The sequence below is a fragment of the Gadus morhua genome, chromosome 12 (assembly GCF_902167405.1).
Source record: "Gadus morhua chromosome 12, gadMor3.0, whole genome shotgun sequence".
NCBI lineage: Eukaryota > Metazoa > Chordata > Actinopteri > Gadiformes > Gadidae > Gadus > Gadus morhua.
The window spans coordinates 4,994,392-5,008,318 of record NC_044059.1 but is presented as its reverse complement, the minus strand read 5'-3'; the positions used below and the strand labels follow the sequence as shown (position 1 = coordinate 5,008,318).

General features: G+C 42.8%; 2 protein-coding genes across 5 annotated transcripts in view; one reads left to right on the top strand and one right to left on the bottom strand.

Annotated features, from left to right (window-relative positions):
• zc3h3 (zinc finger CCCH-type containing 3) overlaps positions 1-4,988 on the bottom strand; it is a 53,012-nt gene extending 48,024 nt beyond the window's left edge. Inside the window, exons 1-3 of the mRNA XM_030372002.1 lie at positions 4,876-4,988; positions 3,306-4,587; positions 1,645-1,835 (exon numbers count right to left, since the gene is read on the bottom strand). Of these exons, the coding sequence (XP_030227862.1) occupies positions 1,645-1,835; positions 3,306-4,587; positions 4,876-4,945 (1,543 nt within the window). The 5' untranslated portion in view covers positions 4,946-4,988. The remainder of the gene's footprint in view (positions 1-1,644; positions 1,836-3,305; positions 4,588-4,875) is intronic.
• A 122-nt stretch (positions 4,989-5,110) lies between these two features.
• cyldl (cylindromatosis (turban tumor syndrome), like) lies at positions 5,111-13,927 on the top strand. 4 transcript variants are annotated; one of them, XM_030372004.1, is made up of 18 exons: positions 5,111-5,181; positions 5,441-5,480; positions 5,650-6,091; positions 6,292-6,567; positions 6,824-6,887; positions 7,262-7,404; positions 7,650-7,713; positions 8,060-8,238; positions 8,477-8,642; positions 9,083-9,224; positions 9,757-9,867; positions 10,115-10,206; positions 10,582-10,645; positions 11,122-11,254; positions 11,629-11,737; positions 11,827-11,945; positions 12,649-12,853; positions 13,200-13,927. In XM_030372004.1, the coding sequence occupies exons 3-18, from the start codon at positions 5,651-5,653 to the stop codon at positions 13,382-13,384; spliced, it is 2,493 nt and encodes an 830-aa protein (XP_030227864.1). In that variant the 5' UTR covers positions 5,111-5,181; positions 5,441-5,480; position 5,650; the 3' UTR covers positions 13,385-13,927. The 4 variants fall into 4 exon arrangements, with proteins under 4 accessions (XP_030227864.1, XP_030227865.1, XP_030227863.1 ...); XM_030372005.1 differs by having other exon boundaries at positions 5,125-5,480; positions 9,086-9,224; XM_030372003.1 differs by having other exon boundaries at positions 5,125-5,480.

The following is a 13,927-nucleotide window of genomic DNA, read 5'->3' as shown; positions in this document are numbered from 1 at the left end:
GATGCATCGCACCCTCAATTTGTGTTTGGAAATAAAGCAACAAAATGAGATAAGGTCAGAATGGCATTTCTTTTCATCTTTGACTGATGTGATATCATGTCTGCCTACCGGCCACTTGCTACACTCCCACACACTAGGTGTCTACCTGCAGGTTGATGTGAATCTGTGTCCGTTTCTTTAGGGTGCTAGAGGTGTACTCAAAGCCCATTTCGACATTTAACCAGGAACCTTTACGATTGTAGCGCTGGAGAACTAGATCAGAAACCCTTAACCTCGTATTTTGGGTTATCAAACATTATATGTTTCATAAGAAAACCTATGAAGAACAGTTCTAGTCAGGGGTAGCACACTTACAACAAACTTGAGAGACTTTGTGTTTGTGTGTGTGTGTGTTAAATAAATGGAGAAGGTAAGTGCGAGTGTGGTGCAGACAGGCGGATAGACACGGGGCGCATTGGAGAAAATAAAAGCCTCATGCTAACAGTGATGGCTTCGCTAATGTCTTCTGACTCCATTGACTGGGAGGAGATTACACCCTGGGTGGACGAGAGAGAGAGAGAGAGAGAGAGAGAGAGAGAGAGAGAGAGAGAGAGAGCGAGAGAGCGAGAGAGCGAGAGAGAGAGAGAGAGAGAGAGAGAGAGAGAGAGAGAGAGAGAGAGAGAGAGAGAGAGAGATGGGCTAGGAACACAGAATGACCCCGGGGGGGGGGGGGAGGGGATGAGGGGCGATGGAGAGAGAGAGAGGAGAGAACAACAGTGATTGCTTTCCATCGGGTAAGGCCTATATTCTACAGTTCGTTAAAACAATCCAATTTGCAAGAGGATAATTATGCATTAGCTGTTGTTTTTATCTGGCGGCGGAAGGAGCGGTGCCACGGCTTGATAGCGCCAGCCCACCCTGCCGCCCTCCCCTCCCCTGCAAATTAACCACTATCGGCACTTGTTCACCATCACGGCTGGATTGGGCAATCAATTAACCCTCTCCTCCCCCACCCGCCTGTACCACCTCCCCCTGACAGCCAGCCACAAAACGACCCTCTGAGACACTCTCGCGCACACACACATTCACATCTCATGCGCATACATACACACACACAGCGGCTGCTGCTGCTGCTGCTGCCGCCGCCGCCGCCCAGGGTCCACTGGAAACGGCAGCGAGCAGATGAAACAGGGGAAGTAAGGGGGAGGGGAGATGGGTCGGGTTGCACTGTACCATGTGATGTCGTTTTCCATCAAGGAGTGTTTGTTTGGGTGCTCATTAGAATAATCAGTCATGGCAATGAGTGATAAAGGCGAAAAACACTGCTATGTGTATTTTTCTGCTATGTGTAAAATGATGAAAAACAGATGCACAGCAGTCTCAACTACAGGGCTGTACGTGATGCCGTCGGTTGACTTGGCGAAAGAGGTCCCAATGCATTGATGGAAAAAATATAACTTTTCGGGTATGTATATCATGTTATAATAATAATTGTTATATATCTTTTTTCATTGATGAAGACCCAGGAAACGGCACAGAGCAATACAGGAGGCCCAGGCAATCGTCCCCGTTGCAAACAGGCACATTTTGAACGGGCAGTGCACTGGTATAAACTAAACCGGAGAGAAAACAGGAAATCAAATCGGTCATCGCCGAACCTTCTACCTTTTCTGTGGGAGCCCGGCGAGAGGCGACGCAGTTTGTGTCTCCCGAAGGACACCAGCTCCTTGGGCAGTCCCTTCCTGGCGGCCAGGGGGCTCCTGGCGGCTGGAGGAGCCCGTCCCCGCACGGGGGTCCTGCTGCTCCAGACGCCAGCCGGGGGACTGGTTCGCCTCTCGGACACACCGCCTGCCCCGCTGGGTGGCACAGGAGGGAAAAATAGATAATCACAGATTAGATCGATAGAACAATGCTTTTTATCGTGTGATAAAAGAGCAATGTATTAAAACAAGAAGGATTTGTAAACTATGAGGGATATACGCATTTAAAACCTACTGGTTAAAGGCCCGTATATACAATAGGTGTTATATATAGGTGTATTTTTTATGAGCATTGTTTCCCAACCTTGGGGTCGGGACCCCACTTGGGGTGTCCTGCGGTCGAGGGAGAAGGCAACTTATGATGATGATCTATAGACATTTCATGATGCATTTTATCTTAAATTTTCTTTATGTTAAGGATTTTAATGTTTCCATTATGTCATGTATATAGACAGAATAACACTTCAATTTTTATGCAAGTCAACTTACATGTGTGTTCTGATGTATGTGCTACAAATGTCAAATAAAGAAATAAATAAACCATATTTAACCATTGACTTGAGTAATGTTCTGCTGCCCCCTATTGACAAGATATAATATTTCCTCGACATGTGCACCCAAACCACAAAGAGGAGGTTAGAGGGATAATTTCAATTTGGATGCCTGTTTGAAATCAAAAGATAATGCTGGATATTGATTAAAAATAAAAGTCAAACAATAAGATGTTAAGATGTTAAAGTAAGTCTTTTCAGAGCCTACTGTACTCCATTTTACACAGCTCAGCTCTGGTGTAAATATAGAACAGCAAAATTGAAGAAACTACAGGTAGCGTATAATGATGCGTTTAGGATCCTCCTTAAGCTTCCAAGATGGACAAGTGCTAGCTCTTTGTTTGTGACTAGTAATGTCCCCACCTTTCATGCTGTGTTAAGGAATTTTATGTACAAATTTATGTGTCGACTTCTAGAATCAAAAAACAAACTAATAATTGCACTCACTGATACTAAACAGAGTGATAAAAGGTACTCCTCTGGGTTGTGGAAACATTGGAATCGATGCTTATATGTATTTTAATCTGTGACCTCGTATTTGTATTGTCATGTAATTTGTAAGTATTCATTCAATAACTAAACACAACTAACATTATAGCTAAAAGCAATATAGATTAAATGATATAGATGCAAGTAATCCTAACTTGTATTGTCGTACCTACATTGGTCCAAGTCTATAGTGGTTTCCATGAACCAAGTGTGTGGCGCCCTTAAAGTACCCCTGATATTTCGAACCTTGATCAATGACATCTCCCATGTTTTAGTCCCATCCCAAAATACTGAGAAATGTATCTAATCCTAACAAATGAGCAGACACTTTATCTTAAGGTTTAGTTACATGTCATTAATGAGCAGGTATGGATAGGGCATCTTGCTCAAGGATGCCTGTAGTTAGAGATCTGAGGATTATCTCAGAACCTATAGCTGGGAGTCAAACCCCCTTACCACTGACTAGCCTATCTTTTTTTTAATAGGTGCAGGTGTAACATGGAATATCAACTCTTTTAATGCCCACCTGCCAGGGGACTTGCGGATAATCTTCATCCTGCTGCGTAGCTTGAATCCCTCTGCCGATGAAGAAGAGGATGAGGAGGGAGTTGACTGGGACGAAGGGAAACCAGGCGATCCTGATCCTACTCCCCCTCTAACCACTCTGGGGCATTTTTCCGAGGTCCACTGGAAGACGGTCGCACGTCGGGCCCCCGTGGCCCCAGTGGGACTCCTGCCGGCGGCCTTCCAGCGGTAACGACTGGTTGGGGTGCCGGCCCCAGGCCCCGATGCCCCTGCTGCTTTCCTGGTTCTCGCCCCAGGACTCTTCCTTGGGCCCTCTCCCTTAACCACAGCTTTCTTGGAGAGCACCAGGGCTTTGGGAGAGACAGCCTTCCGGATCAGCCTAGTTTGGCCCGGGGCTGATGAGGAGGAGGAGACCCATGTGTACTTTGAGGTCCTGTGGCCTCCTGCTGTCAGACTTGGCTTGGGTGTCTGCTTCTTGGATGGGGCTCTCTTCACGCTTGCTGTGGGTGGGCCTCTACTGGGAGTCCCAGTGTTTGAGACCGAAGAGGGGACAGAGACCGCGTGTTTGACCGTGGATAGAGGCAGGGGCCCACTCTGCTCGGGACCCACATCCAGCGTCTTCACCCAAGTGAACTTTGACCTTTTGACCGGAGCCTGGGCAGCCTGGGCAGCAAGGGCCCGGCTGGGCTGAGTGCTGGCGGTGAGGGGAGGAGGGTGAGGTCCACCGGGCTGTGCGGAGAACGATGAGGGGGCAAAATTAGAAGGGGCTGCCACTGACATGATTGCAGCCCGCTTCTTCACACTAGTTTCAGTTGCCGGGCAAGACTTTGTCTGGAACTTCTGGACAGTGGAAAGTACTTTTGAAGAACCAGAGGCATTTTTCCCTTGGTCTAAGGATGCTCTTGCTGCGGTGTGGACTAAAGGTTCGGCTTTAGCTATTCTGCTGGTAGTGGTGGGGTTCTTATCCCGTTTCTCTGTGGAACATTTAACACCCAGCAACGCATTGGCCCCTTTAAGTCTTGTGCTTGGATCTGGGCCTACCATCAGACACAGTGATGAAGATAGGGAAGAGGCAGAGGAAGAGCACCCCTGTCCGGTGGAAGTCTGTCCTTTCTTATTAAGAGAGTACTTCTTTCTCCAATTCGCACGAGACTGCAGGTTTCCCTCAACATGTGATGAGCCACGACCACTGCCGTGGTTCGCCACCATTCCCGCTGGATCCACAGAGTGAACTGGAGCAGGAGGGTTGTTGCCATGGACACGCTTGTGGTCGTTGATGAGATCTAAAGAAAAGCGAAGGCTACTTTGATTGCCATACAAAAACAAAAGTATATATGTATAGATACATTTCCTTGCTAAATTAATCAGCAACTCTCAGAGGACGTTGCCTTTGGTTTACTAGCACCTAACGCAAGCTATTGTAATTGACAGCTTATGATTAGCAACCTATTTTAGACCAAGGAGTACTGTGTTAGGCAAATTCAAATGACAGCTAAAATAAAAGAAGTACGACTGACTAAGTTAACAGGGGACTGCACGAGAAATAGAAATCGACAATAAAAGCAACTTACTTTGAAGAATATCTATCTGCCTTTTCAACGCTTCTCTCTCTTCCATGTTGACGTCTTTCCGAGTCGTCATTGAGGAGCGACAGATCCCTCGCCGTCGACCATCGTGAATGACGTTGAATGTTTACTTTGAACCACCGACCAATCAATGTTATGATTCGGGTGGAACGTCATTGAGTGGGTGTGTCCCTACGCAAATATATTTGTTTTTGTTCCGTAAGCCTAGTGTCAGATAAAACACTGAATATACCAAAATTAATCAGCTGTGGGGAGGAAGTTAAAAGTGCACAAAAGAACGATTCACGCCAGGTAGTTTGCAGTTTTATTTATATTCGTTTGTATACTCTTGTATTTTATGTATTTATCTGTAGTGTTCGTGAGTATTTAGAAAAACGCAATATAAAAACAATGTATTACTATATTTAGTATTATTATACACCAGGTAGTTATACGAGTTAGCTGGATCTTTTACAAGTTACTGTCGCATTCATGACGACATGAGGTAGGTTGGTAATCTTGTCAAAATGAAAGGGGAAGTAAAACCGTGAAACAACTTTTACCAACCAAGGTTTCGGTTGCCGAAGAAACAGCCTAACAACTAAAATAAGGTAGGCCTAAGTTGTTACCGCACATAAATCATAAATGTTTCGATTATTGTATGCATTATATCTGTTGAATTATGTTGCATTGTCTCGACTGTTGCCATGCTTGTAGCCTATAGGCCTATCGTTTGGGAACTTCATTGCTTTATTTACACGTTATTCACCTTTCTTACAGCATGGAATCAACGAAGAGCGATGTTAAATTCTTCATCCTAACGAAGACAATTAATTTCAAACATGTCCAACCGGGCAGCTTATGCCATATCTCAAATAACAGATATGAATCGGATTACATCAATCAAAAGAGAACCACAATACTTGTGACCAGCATGGGCTCCAATAGGGAAGAAGTAGTATTGATCAGTGACATGGTTCTTTTGAGTACGAAAGAGGCTGAATTGCTTTATGCCTTAGACGGGAACGACACCAGACTGAAATGGTTTCAAGAGAAGACAGCGCTGAAATCAGCTGTGGGCCTCACTATAGATACTCGAGTCACTGTCATAGGATACAAACAGGACCTTCAAGGAATCATTCGTTACATTGGACCGTTCACAGAATACACATATCCTAAGCCTAATACCATATCAGGAACATTTTTTGGTATTGAATTGCAGGTATGACTCCTTTACTACCAAGAGAATGCAAACACACTCAAGATTTTGTATTCAATAAAAATAAGCATAACCTGCAATAACTGCTCACTGCAGTTGTGTTAAGAAAATAAAAGGTGTTCGCTGTTAACACATCACTGTACATTAATCCAGATGCCCAGATGGAGCAGTGGCTTTATCGTCGTGTTCCTCTTTCTTTGCAGGGAAACGACAAAGGAAAAGGGCTGTATGGTGGGATCACGTCAAAGCCCTTCTTCCAATGTGATCATAACAATGGCTTCTTCGTGCCATTCTCCAAAATCCAACCTATAGTGCCTAGTTCCCTTACACTGTCAACCCAGCAGGCCTCCTCCCAGAAACAGTCCAACCAAATAACCAAAGGAGATACTGTTCACTGCGTTGATGATGAAAGCCAGGCGTTATGGCTAGTAATGGGAGTGGTGGACCAAGGTGGCGAGCTGATGGTCAATATTACCACAGTACGTCATTGCTAAACATTTTATTTTCTATTCTTTTTTTCAGTTGGAAAGGATTGTTTTTAATATAATTCTCTATATTGTATCTATTGTGCATTTATTTAGAGTAGTCAGAGTTTGATTTTCAATTTCTTTACACCGTTTCATTTGCATTTCCTTTCAGACTTCTAGAAAGGACTCACTTTACCACTGCAACAGCCCCTTGTTTTCTATATCGCGATGTTCTCCATAAGCAGTTTCTGTTTCTCTGTCTTTACAGGATAATAGAACGATCACTGTTCCAATGAATTTTGTTACCAGGGTGGTGACCACAGAACACAAAGGTTTGAGTTTTTCTATGTAAGAAAAAGATGAGATGTACTTTATTAACCCGATGATAATTTGGTTGTCACAGCAAAAAGTACAGGAAGGTAATGAGAATCATGAATTGATTTTAATATTTTGAAATTAAGGAAATATATGAAAATATACAGAAAATATCTATAGCCACAATAAGAGTTTTAGAAATGTAGATGCAAAAATAAATGTAAACATTAGCGACCTCGTCATTGCATGCAAGTCTCTCCAAAGGGAAAACCATTCATTTTTAGACACAATTTTCTAATAATCCAGTGAGATGCCAGAGAAACCTCTGTTGGCCTCTTAGTGCCATTCTCCAAAATCTGACCTAAAGTGCCTACTTCCCTTACACTTTCAGCCCAGCAGGCCTCCTCCCAGAAACAGTCCAACCAAATAACCAAAGGAGAGACTGTCCGCTGTGTTGATGATGAAAGCCAGGCGTTATGGCTAGTAATGGGAGTGGGGGACCAGGATGGAGAGAAGATGGTCAACATTACCACAGTATGTCATTACTAAATATTTTATTTGTAATTCTTATTTTCTGTTGGAAAGGATTCTTTTAAATATAATTCTCTATCTATTGTGCATTTGTTTATAGTCAGTAGTCAGTGTTTGATTTTCAATTTCTATACACCATTTCATTTGCATTGACTTCTAGAAACAACTTTCTTTACCTCTGCCACAGTCCCTTGTTTTCTGTATCGCAATAATCTCCATAAGAGGTTTCTGTTTCTCTGTCTTAACAGGATAATAGAACGATCACTGTTCCAATTAATTTTGTTACCAGGGTGGTGACCACAGAACACAAAGGTTTGAGTTTTTCCGTATAAGAAAAATATAAGATGTACTTTATTAATCCGATGATAATTTGGTTGTCGCAGCAAAAAGTACAGGAAGGTAATGAAAATCATGAATTGATTAGACTATTTTGAAAAGAATGAAATGTAAGAAAATATACAGAAAATATCTATGCACACAATTAGAAAGGTAGAAATGTAGATGCAAAAATAAATGTAAACATTGGCGACCTAGACATTTCATGCAAGTATATCTCCAATAGAGAAACCATACATTAGTGGATGCAAGTGTCTAATAATCCAGTGAGATGCCAAAGAAGCCTCTGTTGTTTCCAAATCTATGCTTCCCTGACTACCAGAGCCCAATTTGTTCCTGGGTGCCAGCGCGGCCTCGGTGGAACCACAGACATATTCTGAAACGGTTCTCGGTGTGGACTCCCTGATTGAGTTCAACTTGGCTGAATGCGTCGGCTATGGGGTGATCCGCTGGATTGGTGTGGTGCCTGACCGAAAAGATACCATGTGTGGTCTGGAGCTGGTAAGCCTCACCAAAACCATCTCTGAATCAGTCTGGACTTTCTCTTCTGGCCGTAGAGTCTGGGAAAGGGGAAAGGGCTAAGTTGATATTGTTTTTGTTTTTTAATTCATATATAAAGCTATTTAGGAATTTAAGAAGACAGAAAAAGTTGAAAGTGTTTATAGATAACATCTAGCCACCCTCCTTCCAGCCCGCTGTTCCTTCTTACCATGAAACTGTTGCTCACTCCCTCCTGTAGGAGGAACCGCGTGGCACGAGCGACGGCACGTTTAAAGGGAAGCGCTACTTCAGCTGTCCACCGAAGAAAGCCTTGTTCGTTAAGCTGGAATCCTGCCGGCCAGACACGCGCTTTTCCATTCCATCGTCGGCCAAGCCCGGCATTACGTTTGCCCACCAGAAACACGGTCAGGATCAAGAGCGGATACGATTATAGCTTGTGTCTCGCTTTCTTGGTGTACATTTAAGCGTCCATTTTGGGTATCTTCTTTGTGTAAAGTCTGCATGAATTAAGAAAGCCGACGATGAAGGTAGCATTGTATAACTTGCTAGCATGATAGCAATTCTGAATGCCATCGTAATTTAAAATACTTTTTTTTTACAAGTATGCATTTGTAGTTCCTTATATGTTTCTTTAAAAGGTACAGTACGTATATTAAAGCACACTGTGGTTCAAGTTGGAAAGGATCTGGTCAGTGCTACTACAACATATGCCTGTTGGCATCATCAGGAAAATCATGAGGAAAATCACTGAAATTGAAAAAGTCAGCATTGTATGCTGTATTGTGTATCTTAACTCTTTATTGTGATTGAATTAAGGGATGTGAATGTTTGGTCTAATCCTTAGAAGACGAGGACAAAAGGCACGAAGGCCCCTGTGAAACCGTTGAGCATATCCAGACAGACCAGGTGGACCGGATTCTGATTGGTCGGATGAAGGGCATCCAGGGCCACTGTAACTCCTGCTACATGGATGCTGCCCTCTTCAGGTCTGGGGGATGATGGCGTTTATAACAGCATATGAGATAATGGTTTTCCTGTGTTTGCCCAGATCTGTGGGTCGATACTTATTGTTGGTTAACTATCAAGTCTTTTTTTATCGAGTCTGATGTTAAATGTCTGCACCAAAACCAAGAAAAATTCTCGAATGTCCTGTCATACATGCATTCAAAGTAGTATGACAACGGCATATGAGACCGGATAGTGTATTGTCTATCCCAAAAAGTACTGGGTTTGAATCACAATGTCTAGTGCCTAATCTCTAGGTATCCGACCTAGAGCAAGATGTCTTTACTCTGCTCTGTTAATGATTGATTGATTTTATTTTGTGTTCACTCTGTAAAGTTTCTTAAGTATTTAGAAAAGCGCTATATAAGTCTAATGTATTATTTTTCTTACCATTATTATTTATTAATGGCATCTGAATCTTGAAGACCCTTTGGATTACTGACAAAACATTTTCTTCAGTACTTGAGTGTGACTTGGTAATACCGGCTCCCTCTGTTCTTCCCCTCTGTCTAGTTTGTTCTCTTGCACCTCTGTGCTGGACTCCCTGCTGTTTAAGACGCTGAAACCAGAAGACAAAGAGATCCAGAACACCCTGCTATGCGACATCGTCAACCCTCTCCGCAGGTGAGTGGGAGCGCCAAATGACGACCACCATTTTGTCTTTTGGCTCTTAATTCATTCGTGAAGAACAAATCAACTTAGGCTTGGAACTCCTGTATAGCACACAGTCGATATTGTACATTTATATGTAAGTGCTGAACACAAGTTTCTGAAAGTTGCAGCAAACAAGCATGTTTTAGGTATGCATTTGTATGCACTATTTATTTGTACCTTTAACTTGGAAGTACTTTCTGTTGCTGTGACTCTGCAGTAAGGGTTTTGTGGAAGGGAGACACATCATGAAACTACGGCAACAGCTCTTAAACCATGGTTACAGCCATACCTTCACCACTCATGAGAAAGGTAAGCCGAACGGAGACTACACACACTGCTTGAACACGAGATGTTATCGCTCTTCTTGGCTTATACTCCATTATGTTTGTTGTGATGGCCTCCATTGGTTTAGTGTGGTCTGTGTGTGGGTTTTAATATCCTCAGTTTGTTAGTGTGGTATGTATTCACATGTCAGTCTTTAACTTTGTGGTATGTCTTAACTCAGTGTCAGTCTGTAACTTTGTGGTATGTCTTAACTCAGTGTCAGTCTGTAACTTTGTGGTGTGTCTTCACTCAGTGTCATTCTGTAACTGTGTGGTATGTCTTCACTCAGTGTTAGTCTGTAACTGTGTGGTATGTCTTAACTCAGTGTCAGTCTGTAACTGTGTGGTATGTGTCTTCCAGATCCGGAAGAGTTTCTGACCATCATCATGCAGCACATTATGGCGTTGGAGCCACTTCTGAAACTGTAGTTACAAATCTTTTGTATTAGATTTTTTTTCGGAACCTTCTTACAAAGCAGGGAAAGACACTCAGATGCAAAGCAAGATACAATTTCTATAATGAATTAAAGCAGGACAGCTTCGGAAAACTCAACAAGATATGAGCTGTAAGAATATTTAGGTTTATAGGCACCCACCAGCGAGTGAAGAGTACAGTTGTGCTACTAGAACGGTACATCAAATCTAAATCACTAAGGCAAAAGTAATGGGCAAGATAAGACCGGTATCTCTCAACCATCACGGTTGATATGTACCGCATGGTACCGTGTCTAGAAATCAGGTTTTCCCATTAGAGAACCACAGTACCATGGACATTGTTAAAAGGCATAGTATAAGCAGCTAGTTTTTTACGAATAAAACATTTTTCCATCTTTCATTCAACATTATATTTGTAGAATATACGCGCTTGACGGTACCTCTGTGGCCTGTTCCTGTTCCGCAGCTCCACAGCTGGAAAGGTGCAGGAGAGCTACTGCTACCAGATCTTTCTGGACCAGAACCACAGCCTGGTTCTGCCCACCATCCAGCAGCTGCTGGAGCACTCCTTCCACAGCAACGGACTCAAACTTGCGGAGGTAGGCGTCTGGCATCAGGCAATGTAAAGGTTTAGGTTATGTTTGTTTCACTCTTTGTCAAATGCTTTGGAATTTAAGTATAATTTATTGGGGCATACATGCTTGAGGATGACACAATAGTTCCCCTATCAAATATATTATTTAAATAAAATGACGGTTATTACGATGATTTTAATTAGATTACAGACATTATTCAATAGCTTATGTTACAATGAAAAAGGACATCTCCATGGAATTCCTCCCTTTACAGATATGTTACCACTTTATTCCAATAGGTGGCAGTATCGTGTTATTATTTGCTGATATCAAGGCTGTGTGAGTAGTCTGTGGTGGTGTATCTGCATGAGATTAATGAATACGGGGTCCATCTCCAGGCACCCTCCTGTCTCATCCTCCAGATGCCTCGCTTTGGGAAGAAGTTCAAGATGTTTGATAAAATCATTCCGTCTCTGGAGCTGGACGTCACTGACCTCCTCACCGAAGGTCTCTGCACATTCATGAGCATACTAATTAGGACTAGCCAAATCCAATGAGGTACCATAACTGTGTGTGTCTGTGTGCGTCTCTCTCAGGTCCTCAATACTGCATTCTCTGTGGACAAATAGCCCTAATAGAGTGTACAGAATGCTTTAAAGACCCCGTCTTCAGCCAAACAGGATTCAAGGTCTTCTGCGAGACCTGTTCTGCACAGGTAGGTTCACTCCCTTAGCCAGGCATCGCCAGACCAATTTGCTCAGTTAATTTTCGGTTCCCAAGGGGCTTTATCAACGGGCCCACAGCAAAATGCCTCTGGATGCAATTGGATGCTCCTACAGCCACTAAGAGCAACGAAATGTGCGATACATCAGAGGCAGCGATCTTGTTTGTTTATGAAAATGCCGCTCAGCAGCGCGCCCATATGACGCTCCTATGCCATCATATTTTTCATTGTATCAAACACGCCCCGTATTAGATAAACGGTTGTGATTGGCCAGACCCGGTCCAGGTCTGCTGGAACTTGGTCTGAACGGGGCTGGGGCCAGACGCCTATGCCAGAGCAAAATAAAACATGAGCCTGCAGGTTTGTCTGGTTCCAAGACTAACAGTCCCACTTATGATGTCACAAACGGGTTGATTTTGAAATGGCTTGTGTTGGATAATTAACAGCACACATGTTGGTAGTAAAACTCTATTTTTTTTCATTTGAGTAACCGACTATCGTTCTGTCATGCAACTATTTTTATTTTTATTTCCACACACATGATAAAATTGCCCTGGAGTGATCACAAATGCCCCTGAAACATATTACACAGGGCAATAACAGCCCATGTGGTCCAGGTTTGTGTGAGGGGGGGGGGGGGGGCTCCCTGGGGCGGTCCATCACCTGACTCCCATGTCTCCCCCCCCACATGTAGGTCCACTCCCCCTCCGAGCGCCAGGCTCACCGCCTCAGCAAGCTGCTGCTTCCAGAGGGTTTCCAAGAGTCCCTTCGCGTTCCCCCGGAGAAGATGGAGCTGTTTGCTGTGCTCTGCATCGAGACCAGCCACTACGTGTCCTTCGTCAAGCACGGACCAAAGAGCCGGGACTGGATCTTCTTCGACAGCATGGCGGACAGGGAAGGTGCGCTGCGCACGCAGTCCTACTTAACTAATTGTTATGCATTTGATTGTCGTTTTTCACCTTTTTTTTAAGCAGGTGTTTCATTTATAATTATCTTATCTGATTCACAATAAGCCACCGCTTAATATCTTTGCACAGAAAAAGCTAAAAAAGGAATTCCTTGGAACAGATTAAAAAATATCTTAAAACGCAGCACGATTGTTTATATTTTAAACAAAAACAGGACCCTAATACATACATAATACAAGCATAATAATGTTAATATGCATAGTAAAAGTTTTATAGTATGTGTAAATATAAACAGTTGTACTTCACAATGGATATCATTCTGTGTCCCGTGCTCTAGGGGGGCTGGATGGATATAACATCCCCGTGATCGAGGCCTGTCCCGAGGTGGGAGAGTACCTGGACATGCCCCCTGCGGAGCTGGCCAATCAGGTGCCTCGGGACATGAAGGGAGTGGCCAAGCGTCTGTTCTGCGACGCGTACATGTATCTGTACAGGAACCCTGCGTTGGAATTTTATCGCTGACGTTTTGATAAAAAATAACATAGAAGTATGATGACACAAAAATATGTGCACCAGAAGTCTATGCAATCTCATAATCATTATGTTTTAGATTAGTTAAATTAGACAGGTTCATTCTTTGTATCCTTTTGCTCTATAATCTGACGATACTGCACTTTGAGTTGCATTCTTCCAACGATATATGCATATTTTTCTTTAGATATTCACGAGCATTATTTGTTTATTTGACTAGGATATTTACATCCTAATTTCATTCTTGGGCAAATGGGTTACTCCATGTTGGTGCCCTCATGGTAAGAATCTAATTTGATTTGTTTTGGGAACATGGACCAATCTACTGAAGAAATTTGTATGTATATTCCGATTATTTCAATATTTATTAAATGGGCTTGTTGGGGTTTTGGGTTATATTTTGGTCATTTTACATATGGTCATATATTTTTTATTTAATTCAAATTGATTGAATCCTGTATTAATCAAATCTGTAATTGTCTTATCCGAGCTTTATAATCTTTACAATAATAAAATAAATAGGAAATACACTTA